Source organism: Nannobrachium achirus (genome assembly GCF_963921795.1).
Source record: "Nannobrachium achirus genome assembly, chromosome: 14".
NCBI classification, from domain to species: Eukaryota; Metazoa; Chordata; class Actinopteri; order Myctophiformes; family Myctophidae; genus Nannobrachium; species Nannobrachium achirus.
In genome coordinates, this window is record NC_137821.1 from 61,476,458 (window position 1) to 61,490,105 (window position 13,648).

Genomic DNA, 13,648 nt, shown 5'->3' on the forward strand with positions numbered 1-13,648 from the left:
GCCAAAACACAGACACACAGTCACCCCCACTTCTAACACCCCCCTTCCGAAGCCCCATTCCGAACCCTCCCCCCCTTCCTATAAGCATGAGCAATATTGCCCAGTATTAAATGAAGTCGTTTTTTTTACATGGATTTCAGCTAAATCAGTAAAAACGCCTAGCTCTTTCAGTGTTTAATGTGATATAGCAAAGCAGAAATGCAAACATTTACCAAATATATCATATGAATTGTTTGGTATTGAGTCAAAGTCAATGTATCATGATGATTTGTTAAGTTAAAATTTATATTAGTGTTGTTTTTTTTAAACCAAATATCCACCGGGTCAAAATGACCCGAACAGAACGAAGGTGTAGTGAATCTGAACAGAACTTAAGGGTTAATAAAGGTATGATTTCTCACTATTTGGAATGTCACACCAAATGATTTAGTGTCACACTGTATGATCATATCTTCATGTGTCAAAGCAAACTGTGTTTTAACCTACCTATTAGTGAGTACTGAACTTTACTGATTGATTAAACAATTACCCACGATAACATGGCCTTAATATTTCTGAACAGGATATTATTGTAGGGCTTTAACATGGGATAAGAAAGAATTGTAGTAGTAGATGGATGATGAGGATGTGCACAGGAATGCTACGCACACCTAAGTCTTCTGCCGGATCCTAAAGGGACAATAAGGCACATAGCCACACTTGGAGCCAAGGCATTGAAGGCAACATTTTATTAACACCAATTAGTGGAAACAGAACTCAGCATTCAGGTAAATTGCTTTTTTCCGAAGTCTCCTGAACTTGAACACAGCATTTTGTGTTGAACAAATGTAATTAGGAATCATGACATTACACCACATCTCCACTAGCTAAAGAGTGCTGGGTTGCGCAACTCTGAAAATTGCTGATCTACAAGCTCTCGCAGCACAACGTGTTGAGAGCTTGTAGATCAGCTATTTTCGCTAGTTTTGTCTCGGGTCCTACCTTAACACTGTCCACTGTCCAGTCCAGTGAGTGAAAGTACAAAAGTATTAGATCAGATTAGATTATACATTTAGACTGTATTGTACATCAGCCAGTCGTATTTGGTGAGGGTAGCAAACCGGCTGCCTTGTTGCGGTTCTGCTATGCCACAGACAACCTCCTGCTCTTCGTAGAAAATGCAGTCTCGCCCCTTTGGCTCCTCTCTCCTTGCTGGGTCATTGTTTAGTTTCTCCCTGTACTTTCTCGTTCTCTCAGCACTTGTCATTTTCCAGCTGACAAAAGAAAATGGAATGTATAGTTTAAGACAAAGAGAAAATATTGTTTAGATTGAAACAATATGTTAAGGTTTCTGTGAAGGGGTTTCTGCTCTGTCTGATGAATTTGAAGTATCACTGAATGAAGCTAAATTACATTTTATGTAAAAATGTTTAAAACAAATGTTTAAATGTACAAAAGAAACATGGAACTTTGTTATTTGTTGTTATATCTGTAGTTAAATACAGTATAAATCATATGGTGTGACAGTCAAGTCATATGGTGTGACAAGCAGACATGTCACACCATATGATTAAGTGTCACACCATATTACTGTTTTCTCCATTTAGGTTTACCTTGAGGCTACTATGTACACATTAGCATGCTAACAGCATGCTAGCTATAACAAAGCAGCCTAGATCTACATGGAAATATGACCAAAACTTCAAATAACTTAAGCTTTTTTTTAAGAAAAGGTGTCACACCAAAAGACATCCAGAATGGTGAGTTTGTCAACGTTTCAACAAGATGGCATTTCATGAAAATGTTAAAATCATAACTCACCTCAGACACCTGTCTTGCAGTTGTGCTGGGAGTGCTGAATAGCCTTACAGAAGAAGGACCTCTCTAGCCAATAGGTGTCCAAATAATTGCCTGTTTAATTTTTCCAAACTAGTGTCACACCAAATGATTTTGGGTTGGGGGACAAAATGTTTTTGATCAGAAATGACTGAAAACATTATGCTTTGACTTTGAAAAGATATAGGCTCAAAATATACATTTTTTTTAGCCTAAATTCATTTTCAAATGATTTTTAGCAATTCTTTTTCTTAGTTTTATTCAAGTTCCCACTTTGAGAAACAAGGTCAGGACAGTCACACCATATGAGTTTTGCCATGTTTGGTTGAAGATTCTGAAGAAATGAGGAATGAAATGTTTTAATCTTGAGTAAGCTCACATAAAGCTTAATGTCCTGCACAATATTCAGAAGGTTTTTGACAAATATATTTTTTATTTATACATGTTTGACACCGAGGACAGCGAAAACGTTACGTCACGTCACCCACCCAAATGTATTTATTTATTCATTACATAATACAGTATTTCTGACAACATTGTTATACAAAATGTCCTTGGCACGAGGACCCTACAGCATTCACAAACACAACTGTGGTTCTGTTTCTAACTGAATTCTGGGAATTGCAGTTCTAATAGACCATAGTCAGATGTACTAATGGCAATGGATCCGCAGTGACGTCGCCAAAAGACGTATTCACATGATTGTAACACAGTATGACTTGAGTGTTTTAATAAATTCTTATGTTCCTCTATTTTTTTCCTTTCCATAGGCCTAATTATTTTCTGTTTACACAAGTTTCACTTAATGAATGAAATGTGATTAATAAATAAAAAATAATTGATTGATTAATTGATTAGGGGAGATGGTTCATAACCAGAACATTGTAAAAACCCATTTCCCCATCGATTAGATTCACAGAGGCAGAATAAAATCACAGATGGATCACATATTAGCCTATACCAGGGGTCTTCAACAGGGGGTCCGGGACCCCTAGGGGGTCCTCAGAGTTACTGCAGGGGGTCCACCAAATCTGTGTGTGATAGAAACCTTTTTTTTCCTCCTTTTTTATATTAACCACTTGAACCCTAGTGTCCTTATTCTGAGAACTTTAGCCAACAATAGCAGATCTACAAGCTCACAACGCCTCACGCTGCGAGGCATTGCGAGCTTTGGCAAAGAGCTGTAGAGGGGTAAAAGAGCAGACTAAGTACAGAGTGAAAGGTCAAGTTTATTAAGTATTGAACGGCTCAAGTGGTTAAATATCTGAAACCAAAATACACTGTTGATCGATCGTGCTGTAAAACAATGAAACTATATGGACATGTTGTGGGGGTCCCTGCTTCATCTCTCTCTCAGCTAATAATAAGGGGATTTTATAAGATATTTGACCAATCTGCGAAGTAAATCGTTACCAAGAAATTTCTTCACCAATTGTGTTTCTAAAGATGTGTAATAATATGTACTAAAAGGTTGAAATTCAACTCCCGTGGGAAAGCTCGTAAAAAAACGGATTTGTGTTTGTGTTCCATTAACTTTACTATACAGAAAAGAAAAAATACATCTGCTTTAAGTAGCATGTGATGGGTCAAACTAGGGGTTTTTCATGATGCTGAATCCATTGTATGCAATGCCATTTTTATCAGTTTTTTATGAGATTTCCCCTGGGAGTTGAATTTCAACCTTTTACTACATAGTATTACACACTTTTAGAAACACATTGGTGAAGAAGTTTCTTGGTAACGATTTAGTTTGCAGATGTTTTTTATGTTTCCCTTATTATAAGGGGTCCTTGGCCTGAAAACGTTGAAGACACCTGGCCTATACCTTTTGACATTAGCCAAAATAATCGGGATTATCATCGTAGCCTTTCGAGCCATGGCTGCGTGGCTTATTCACACGGTCTTTTCAAGACTTCAAGGTTACTTTACATTGGGCAAAGCCCAGTGGCCGCTGATTCACTGCCTTTTTTATGTTTTAAATGTTGTTTTATGTTTTTTACTTTTCTTTCCTGCTTTATTGTTAACCATTTGTTCTTTTTAGCACTTTTGCTACATCTTTGCTCTGTAAAGCATGCATGTCATGTCATGAAAGGTGCTATAAGGTGCTAATAAAGTTGATAATTATTATTATTATTACCTGTAACAAATTATATATGTGTAATAATAAATTAACAATCTGAAAATGTGAACCTAATTGTCTTTTTTGAGTAAAAAGTAGGCAAGCTTCTTTGATTATTATTAGTGGCCAAGGCCACGAAGTGGCAAATGGCCACTCATTGTTATTGGACTTCATCATAACTATTATTATTATTATTCTTCCGCCACTTTTTCTCTAGCGGCTAGACCGTGCAGTCGCTTTTTACGAAACTCGGCAGTATGGCAGAGGACTATGCCAAACGGCTAAATCGCGAAGCTCGCAACAATCGGCCAAAGGGTGGCGCTGTAGGAAGCCTTTGAAAAATGCCAACTTTGAACTGGTGTAGCTCATGCCCTGTTTCAGGTACAGCAATGAAACCTGTATACACTTATGCGTCTCCTCATGCCGAACAACTTTTACGCTCTGACTTTTGACCTCTGACCTTTACTTCTCCCACAATTTTGAATTATATGAAAAACAGTAAAAATGTATCTCCTCCTGGGATTTTCGCGTAACGTGCGCGAAACTTTTTTTACATGAACTTTGGACCAATACGGTCTGAGAAGTTAGGCGGATTTTCTTTAAAGCGAAACATTATTTTTTAATAATTCACTCAATGTTGCAGTTTTATGCAAATTATTCTTCTGCCTCTAAATCATACATGCAAAGTGACACGTTCATGGCATTTGGCAAATATGTCGAGGGTTAGTCCAAATATCACTGAAAGCAATCTTACTCGAATTGGCCAAAGGGGGGCGCTATACGAAGCGTTTGAAAACTCAAATTTTAAAGGGGCATAAGTCATGCCTTGTTTCGTTTGAAGACATGCAACTTGCTTACACACGTGCCTTGACTCAAGCTGAAGACATCTGTGTCTTTGTTAAGTAAGCTCCGCCCTTAGATTTTCCGCCTTTTGGAGCAGTTCGTAAAACACTTAAACCCGCTTTTATTCCGGAACTTTCGCGTCACGTGCACAGAACTTTTTTTACATGAACTTTGGACCCATATCTAAAGATCTGTCAGATCGGATTGTTTTTAAATTGAAACATGCTTTTTTTAATAATTTAATCAACATTGCAAGTTTTATGCAAATTATTCTTCTGCTTCTAAAACAAACATTTAAAGTAATATTTTCTCACTGTGCAGAGCTGTGCATAGCTCACCTGGTAAGGCCTTTGTCTATCATTCCAGAAGTCCCCTGTTCAAGCCTTACCTCATGCATTTAAAATACATTTTACAACATTTTGCCGTGAAAACCCTGGTACTGCAACTGAACATGGCAACCCGACCAAACATGGCAACCTTCTTAAGCAAGGGTATAAATAGTGGTTGAGTTGAGGCCACTCCCCCCCTCTCAGATTGTTTGGAAGCCGCATGGTGCTGGTGGTTGCTGCTACTCACTGCTACATTATGCAGCAGCTGCTGCAGGTCTGTACACAGTTCATTATTCCAACAACTATTCCAATTTCTAACAGTTTCATTCATTATACTTACCCATACTATAATTTGGCTTTTAGATTTACCTCACCTGACCATACCTACCTGATCCACTCAATACACTGGCTGTGTATGATGGAGGAACAATGTGACTTGGTAAGCTGACCATGTGCTCTGAAATGTTATGTTGTTTTTGGTTTTGGGATCTAAATGTTAAACGATTTCTTTTGGAATGTAATGCTTGTATGTTAGCTGCAATGTTGATTATTGAATTGATGTATTTTGAGTTTAATGCCAATGCCTAGTTGGGCAGATTAATGGAATTATTTTGTTTCAAGCCTGTAGTGCAGCAGATTATTTGAATTTGTTGTTTTTCTATTCATTTGGCCTTTTTCTTTGATCCAGGCCAGGTTTATTGCCTAGAACTGAAAATGAAAGATGGCGAGCCTGCAGAAAGACTGACACAATCCTGTCTGACCTATGGTTATGGGTAGGAAAAAGCAGCCGCAGTGACACTCATTCCTATTTTGATTTTGAAGTAATGACTTTGAGTTTCTTTATAAAGAAATGATGTTTGAGTGCATTCATTTATTGTTTCAAACCATGCAGGGGAAGCTCAGCCTCACACCTGAAGCCCATCTGACAATCAGCTGACAATCAGTACCAGCTCCCAGATTGCTTCATTGAAGCCAAAGAAAGGCAGTGTAAGTGGGTTCATTATTCTGAACTGTGTGCAACGGGCAGATTGAACACCTCTTCTCTACCTTGTGGCTCAACTGTAATTATTCTGAAGCTCACCTCATTTCTCTCTCCCTCCCCCACCTAGGCTGGCTGGGTTCCAACACCTCCCAATTGGAATCCATAGTCTGCTCTGCCCACAGGACAGCAGCCCCATGTGAGCCCCTAAAGTTCCAAGTTTTGACCCCCAGCCGCCTTCCCCTCAACGTTTTTCAATAAAAACAATTTAAGTTTAGTTAAGTCTGACTCTGCTAGCCACTTACAGAAAATAATGCTGCTATAATACTTTACAATTGCAAATCCTTTGTGTAAATAAACTGAATTCATACTATTGCATGACTATTTCTTTATGTTTCACAAGCATCTGGGTCTACAATGCCAGTGGTGTAAAAGTAATCGAGTACATTTACTCAAATACTATCCTTAGTATAATTTTGAGGTATTTTATACTTCACTTGTATACTCTTACTTCTAGGCTACTCCAGTAAATGCTCATGCGTTGCATTGCATTGTGAGCTTGTACATCTGCTATTTTCAAAATGTTTCAAGTTGATGCCAATGCCTTTGTACTTTTATTCAGTATTTATCTCTATATATTCATGTTATTCCTGGCACCACCACCCGTTATCCTGTTAATATCCTGAAAGAGACGGAGGCTGAAAAAGCTGTCCTGAAAAACATCATTTGGTTTCCTGTTGTCCTTGCATTAAAGTGTCAGTAGTTGGCGCTCTGGGCTCTGAATGTACCTGGGTTGCCATGTCTGCTTATAATAAGCAATTTGTGTCTCTAAAAATACTATAGTTGATTATTGGGCATTCTAATATGAAGTTGGCTGATGGCCTAGGCTCTAAAGAACGGCTTAAGAGGGGCGTTTTAAGATTTTCATTTCTCCTCCATGCAATTTTGTAGCCTACAATGAAACCCAAAATTCAAAAATAGCAAAAATAAACTTTGACAAAAATAGAACTCAGGAACAAAAGGCAAAACTCAAGATAAAGGAAAAATAAACACTGCACTAGACTATGCCCATGGAAAGGGCCTTGCAGCTCTCTCGCTGTGTGGCATGCGTGCATGCGTGTGCGTGCAATATCTTTAAGCAGAGTGCATATGTCTATAGGGCACAGGCGGCTAAACCGAGCATGCTTTTTTAATAATTCAATCAATATTGCAGTTTTATGCAAATTATTCTTCTGCCTCTAAAACATACATGCAGTCAAATTTTCATGATGAACTACTATAGAGGGTTAGTCCTATATCACTGAAACCAATCTTAACCCAATTGGCCAAAGGGGGGCGCTATATGATTTTAAGCAGTTTGTAAAACGCTTAAACCCGTATTTATCTTGTGATTTTTGAGCAATTTGCATGAAACATTCTACACTCAATCTAAGGACCTTTATCTAATATGCCTATGAAGCGTCCGAGGCAAATTAATATTCTAAAAAGCTGGCATCGTTACATAAAGGAAGAAACCTCATCTTTGTGTGATCTTTTCACATTGTGCAGGCCTGAGTCAGTCACTACCAACCACACCCAAGTAAAAAGCCAGTCTGTGTGTGTGTGTGTGTGTGTGTGTGTGTGTGTGTGTGTGTGTGTGTGTGTGTGTGTGTGTGTGTGTGTGTGTGTGTGTGTGTGTGTGTGTGTGTGTGTGTGTGTGTGTGTGTTTTTATACATTAAACATGCCTGATACAACAGCTGTGACTGTCCCAGTGTAGTGGTTAGAGTATATGCCTTTCATGCAAATGGTTTGGAGTTCAAACCTTGTCTCGACTGGAAAAAACAAGTCTATTGTATTATTGTATACAGCCATTTCCTACTTGTCCATCTAAACATATGACAGGAGTGTTCTGCATTGAACATTTTCCATTTTAATAAACATGACTCTGGACAAAGTTGGACAAAATGTGGACAAAATATTTTCCCAAATATTGATATGCAAGTGACAATGACAGAATTCATTTGCAAGTGTGACTTGTGTCGTGGCAGCGACACTGGTTTGATTGACACAATATGTATACTGTATATTGGCCAGATATGGGCTTAATATTAATGACATCAGGGATCTCCATATATGGGCTTGAAAGGGATTCTGTTAGTGTGGTTCCCCTAACAGTAATTCATCTGGGAATTCCCATATATGGACAGGTGAGTTCACAACAGGTGATGCCAAAAATGTTACGAAAGGACAGTCACAATAAAGTACTGTACTGTACCTTACTGTGCTATACTGTACCTTACTGTACCTTACTGTACTGTACTGTATTGTACTGTACTACTGTACCGTACTGTACTTTACCGTACTTGACTGTACACTACTGTACTTTACTGTACTCTGCTGTACCTTACTGTACTGTACTCTGCTGTACTGTACTGTATTGTACTTTACTGTACTCTACTGTACCTTACTGTACATTACTGTACCTTACTGTACTTTAATGTACTCTACTGTATCTTACTATACCTTACTGTACTGTACTGTACTTTACTGTATGCTACTGTATTCTACTGTACCTGACTGTACCTTACTGTACTGTACTTTAATGTACTCTACTGAACTCTACCTTACCTTACTGTACTGTACTTTACTGTACTCTACTGTACCTTGCTGTACTGTATCTTACTGTACTTTACTGTACTGTACCTAACTGTACTGTACTGTACAAATTCTATGTGTTCTATATCTCTGAATTCTATGTGTTCTAGATCTATGAATTCTGTGTTCTAAGATCTATGTTTTTGATTCTATAGTGTTCTAGATCCCTCTCTCTCTCTCTCTCTCTCTCTCTCTCTCTCTCTCTCTCTCTCTCTCTCTCTCTCTCTCTCTGTAGATCTGCTATTTTCAAATAAATTCTAAAAAAAAAATGACAAATGTTGAATATTTTGGAAACAACACAAATCTGGTATGGGGGTCCATGGGTCCATGCCACAAACTATTTTCAGATACCTTGGGCAAATGGATGGTCCTTTCAATGAAAATGATCGAAATACTGGTTTAAACAACATTAGGAAGTAAGCCAAATGAGCAACTATATTTTAGAAACAGACCCTAACCCTAACCACAACCTGCTACTACCATACCAATATTTACAAGCTAATTTACAGAAAAACAAGACCAAGTCGCTTATAATAAAAGGACATGGCTTTTATATATAATTAGAAGTTTATAGGTTATATCATAAAGCATGGGTTGTTTATTTGTTCAGGCTTTGCTAATGGCAGCTAAATTGCTTTGCATTGTGGGTCATCTGGGTCCTTTACACATGGGGACAGTGTTTTTTGCAGGTCTTTAAGTCCGAGTTTATCAAAAAAGCAACTGGGTTAAGGCACTAGATGCTTGTGATTGGCTCCACGGAGGTGATGAAAGTCAGGGGGGACAGACACTTAAACCTAACCTTAACCCTAACCTCAGTAAAACTAATGCTGGTGAATGCTATTGCTAACCTGCTGACGCTGGTGAACGCTAACCTGCCGATGCTGGTGAAAGCTAACCTGGTGAATGTTAAACTGGTCGGACCAACAGTGCTTAACCCAGTTGCTTTATTGATACACTCTGACCGAAAGACCTGCAAAAATCACCCTCCCTTCACACATGGTTTCAACAAACAAATATAGCCATTTTCAAAATGAACACCATTGGGAGAGCATATAATTAAGGTGAGTTTGTTCAAGGATGAAGCATTTACTGTATGTTGTTGTAATCATGATCCTGAAATTCTTTGTTCCACTGATTTTGTACTTTTTTGTTCTTAATTTAAATCCTGGAGTAATTGCATTTAGAAATTACTTAAATATTCCATAGTACTTGCTTTAAAAAGAAGTAATATCAGTATCACTCAGGACAGTAATCATGATTGCACCTATTGGTTTATAGACTCATGTTTTGAAACATTGAGAGCCGTTGTGGATTTGGCCATTGGCCATATTTGGATTAAGACTTGGTTAGAACAAAGTGTCATGTAAAAAGTTGCTAAAATGCTATGTTAGCATGCTATGTTATGCACGTGGACAACTGGACATTAAGGACATGTGGGCACCTGGGCACCTACATGTTCTATAGCTTGCTGCTTTGTTGTTGTAAGTGACATTTAACCCACTGTTCTTTAAACCCCCAAACATTGGGGTCTGCCTGGAAGGACAGCTTTACTAGACATAGTCCAGTAAAAATAAGGCTGAGAATGGACAAAATTTTATTATTTAGTTTTTCAACTGATTCTGACAGGAAAGTAGGTCTACTAGTCAGGATAAAAAGTCTACCATGATCTGCTCACTGCAAATACTCACAGTGGCCAAATCAAGTTGGGCTCCCATCGACTTTCTATACAGGAGGAAAATACCAAGAAAGAAATCTGCTTTAAGTAGGATGTGAGGGGCCTAACTAGGGGTTTGTCATGATGCTGAATCCATTGCAAGCATTTTTTGCACAAAAACATTCATTGGCCCCATAAAACGCCCACGAAACTGTGGAAAAGTGATGACTCATCACTAAACCATCATTTTCTGGGGCCACTGGTAGCCCAAGGAATGTTTTTTGTGCAAAACAAATGCTTGCAATGGATTCAGCATCATGACAAACTGTGGGTATTTGCAGTGAGCAGATCAGGGTATATTTTTTATCCTGGCTAGTAGACCTAATTTCCTGTCAGAATCAGTTGAAAAACTAAATAATAAAATGTTGTCCAACCTGAGTGTATTTTTCCCTAGATTTACTAGACTAACAGGCAGATGCTTAAGCTGTCTAGTGGATTGATTGGCCCTGCTATGTTTTCTCTATCCTTGAGAAATCCCCTCTATTTTTTTTTTAACAGTAGGCTAGCCTACTATTCTTTTATACATTTTTTGTAAAGGTCGCTATCCACACACACACACACACACACACACACACACACACACACACACACACACACACACACACACACACACACACACACACACACACAAAACTACTTACAACTGCTTGAAACTATTAGTCTGTTGTCTGCTGGCATTAGTTGGACAGTGTTGCCAGGTCTGCTTATTATAAGCAACTTTGAGCTTGTGTTCTTGTAAAGTTGTTTGTAAATATTCATAGTTGCAGGTTGCTATTGTTTGGGCTGGATTCTGGAGTGTAGTTGCTTATTTGGCCTGCATTCAAGATTATTTTTGAAAATGGCTAATGTAATAAGGCTCACATGGTGAAACTGGTTACTTCTTTTGAGCTTGTTTTCATAGACCTGCTTTATAGAACAGTGTGTTAAATAAATTCAGGTGCCGGCATGTCCCTAGTACCCAAATTACCAGGTGCTCACACATCCCTAGTGCTCAGATGTTTTTGATGCCCAGTTGTCCAGGTGCCCACATGTAGGCCTATCGAGTTAGTCCCCATGCCCTCATGTCTCCAGAGCCCAGATGGTTTTGGTGCCCAGATATCCGTAGTGCCCAGTTGTTTTGGTGCACACCTGACCTGTTATACAGTAGATATACTCTGAATTTGGTAAAGAATATGTTGATAAGTCATAACTATGACAGGTTGTGAGCTTGTAAATCAATTATTGTTAGTAAGCAACAATTTAACCATAGAATATTGTGTAGATTAAAGGAGAATCTCTGGGTAAAACGGCTATCTTAAGTTTCAAGGTATTGGTGTCAAAAAGTGGTCCAGTTGTCCAGTGTTGAAAGTATGTCCTATAGGCCTATTCCATTTTTGTCTGAGCCATTCTAGGGGTCAGGAATGACCCCGAAAACTCTTCATAACACAACTGAGCATTAATGTGATCAGGAGGCAGCCATTATTGTTGTGAAAAAAGTGAACTTTGAACTCCCGTTGAAATCCTGTCTTTTGCTGTTACTTCTGCGTCCCATTTGCATTGGAGAACAAAAGTAACGCGAGAGACAGGAATGAGTTAGGAAGGTTAGCAGAGTCTTTGACCATTCACGGAACTAAATGCTTACCAATAGCTTTCTTCACAAAATGTATTCATAAAGGTGTCTACTATCACATCTGAACTTTTTCAAACCTAACTCCCAATCAAAGTTGGGGTCTCATTGACTTTACTTTACAGGAAAATAATACAAAAAAATACATATGCTTTAAGTTGCATGTGAGCGGTCAAACTAGGGTTTTTTCATAATTCATAGTTATTGAGCATTGTTTTACTGCGTTTTGTCAGCAAATAGCCTAATTTGCAAAACAAAAGGCAGCTGTGCAAACTTTGGCTTGGAGTGATTTTACACATTACCATGTTGATGTTTTGTTGACGAAGATTTCATGCAATGAGGTAATAAAAGTGTTATGACACCTTTGACATTGTAGAGACAAAGAAAGAGTTCTGTCTTTGTAAGTAAACGGGTACTACCAGAAGGATGCCCAAACGAAATAAGCTGTCCAGAGCAGCTGTGCAGCGCCATGCAACAGGGGTTGCAGATGTAGCTGCAGGAAACGGCTCAGTAGCACTGCCTGGCGTAGGGTGGGGGGATAATCATCAAGTTGAAAATTTGAACACACCCATTTGGGACATGATTAACACTATCAATACAAGACTTTTGACACCAAAAGTAACTCTGTATCTTGAAAATAACCCCCCACCCCTTGAAAATCTAAAAATACCCCAAAAAGGGGCATTTTCTGCCAATTCCGCCTGGTATGCATGAGCTATTCTTAATGTTTGCCTATATACTGTTGAATAAATACTTTAAAACTCATTTGGGAATTAATAAACACAATAAATAGAAGAACTGTTACACCTCAAATTAACACTGTACCTTGAAAATAATCCCTCATCCCGCTTTAAAATTAAAGATAACACGAAATAATTTAGTTTTCTGGCTTTTCCACGCATATACGCAGTCCACGTATGCCGAACACGTCAACACGTACATCGCACTGGGCGCGCCCGCCTTCCCCACTGGGTCTGAGTCTCTCCGTTTTACCCGTGCTCTGTTGGACTTCCTCACGTGGATGTCCCTGCAGTAGCTTCCTTGGCCTCCTGTGAGGATGGCCAAGCCTGCAAGAACCCCCAATGACTGGGGCACCCGGCGATTCTCATGAGACCGCAGCCGACACCTTGAGTCCTTGAGGGCTACTGAGAGCACTGGGTGAGACTCTGGTGTCTATGGGTGCCCCGTCACTGGACAGGGTTCTCCTCCCGCCCTTGTCGCGACTGTCGAACTCCTCCTGCCCCAAGTGCATCCTGACCACGTTGTGCTGCCCGGGCAGGGACTGGCCCTCGTACAGCAGGCGTGAGGGGTTGGTGACAATTTTGGCTACCCACCAGACCTGTCTTGAAACACGGACCAAGGAGTCTAACTCGTGTGTGAGTCGTAGGGCTCACTCGAAAGTTGAAACCCTGTGGCGCAATTAAAGTGAAGGATGGCCCAGGCTACCCCAGGTGGGATTGTGCGCGCTCCACATGATGGGACCTGAAAGATGGTGAACTATGGCTGGCTGGGCAAAGCCAGAGGAAACTTTGGTGGAGTCCTGACGTGCAACTCGGTCGTCCGACCTGAGTATAGGGGCAAAAGATGAATCAAACTCTCTAACTAATC

General features: G+C 39.4%; 1 protein-coding gene across 1 annotated transcript in view; it reads left to right on the top strand.

The window, feature by feature from the left end:
- The window catches only part of LOC308298171 (transmembrane protease serine 9-like), a gene marked incomplete at both ends in the record, with an annotated part of 50,430 nt that extends 37,354 nt beyond the window's left edge, over positions 1 to 13,076 (top strand). The window contains one exon of the mRNA XM_080741727.1: positions 12,951 to 13,076. Within this exon, the coding sequence (XP_080597853.1) occupies positions 12,951 to 13,076 (126 nt within the window). The remainder of the gene's footprint in view (positions 1 to 12,950) is intronic.
- Positions 13,077 to 13,648: the final 572 nt, after the last annotated feature.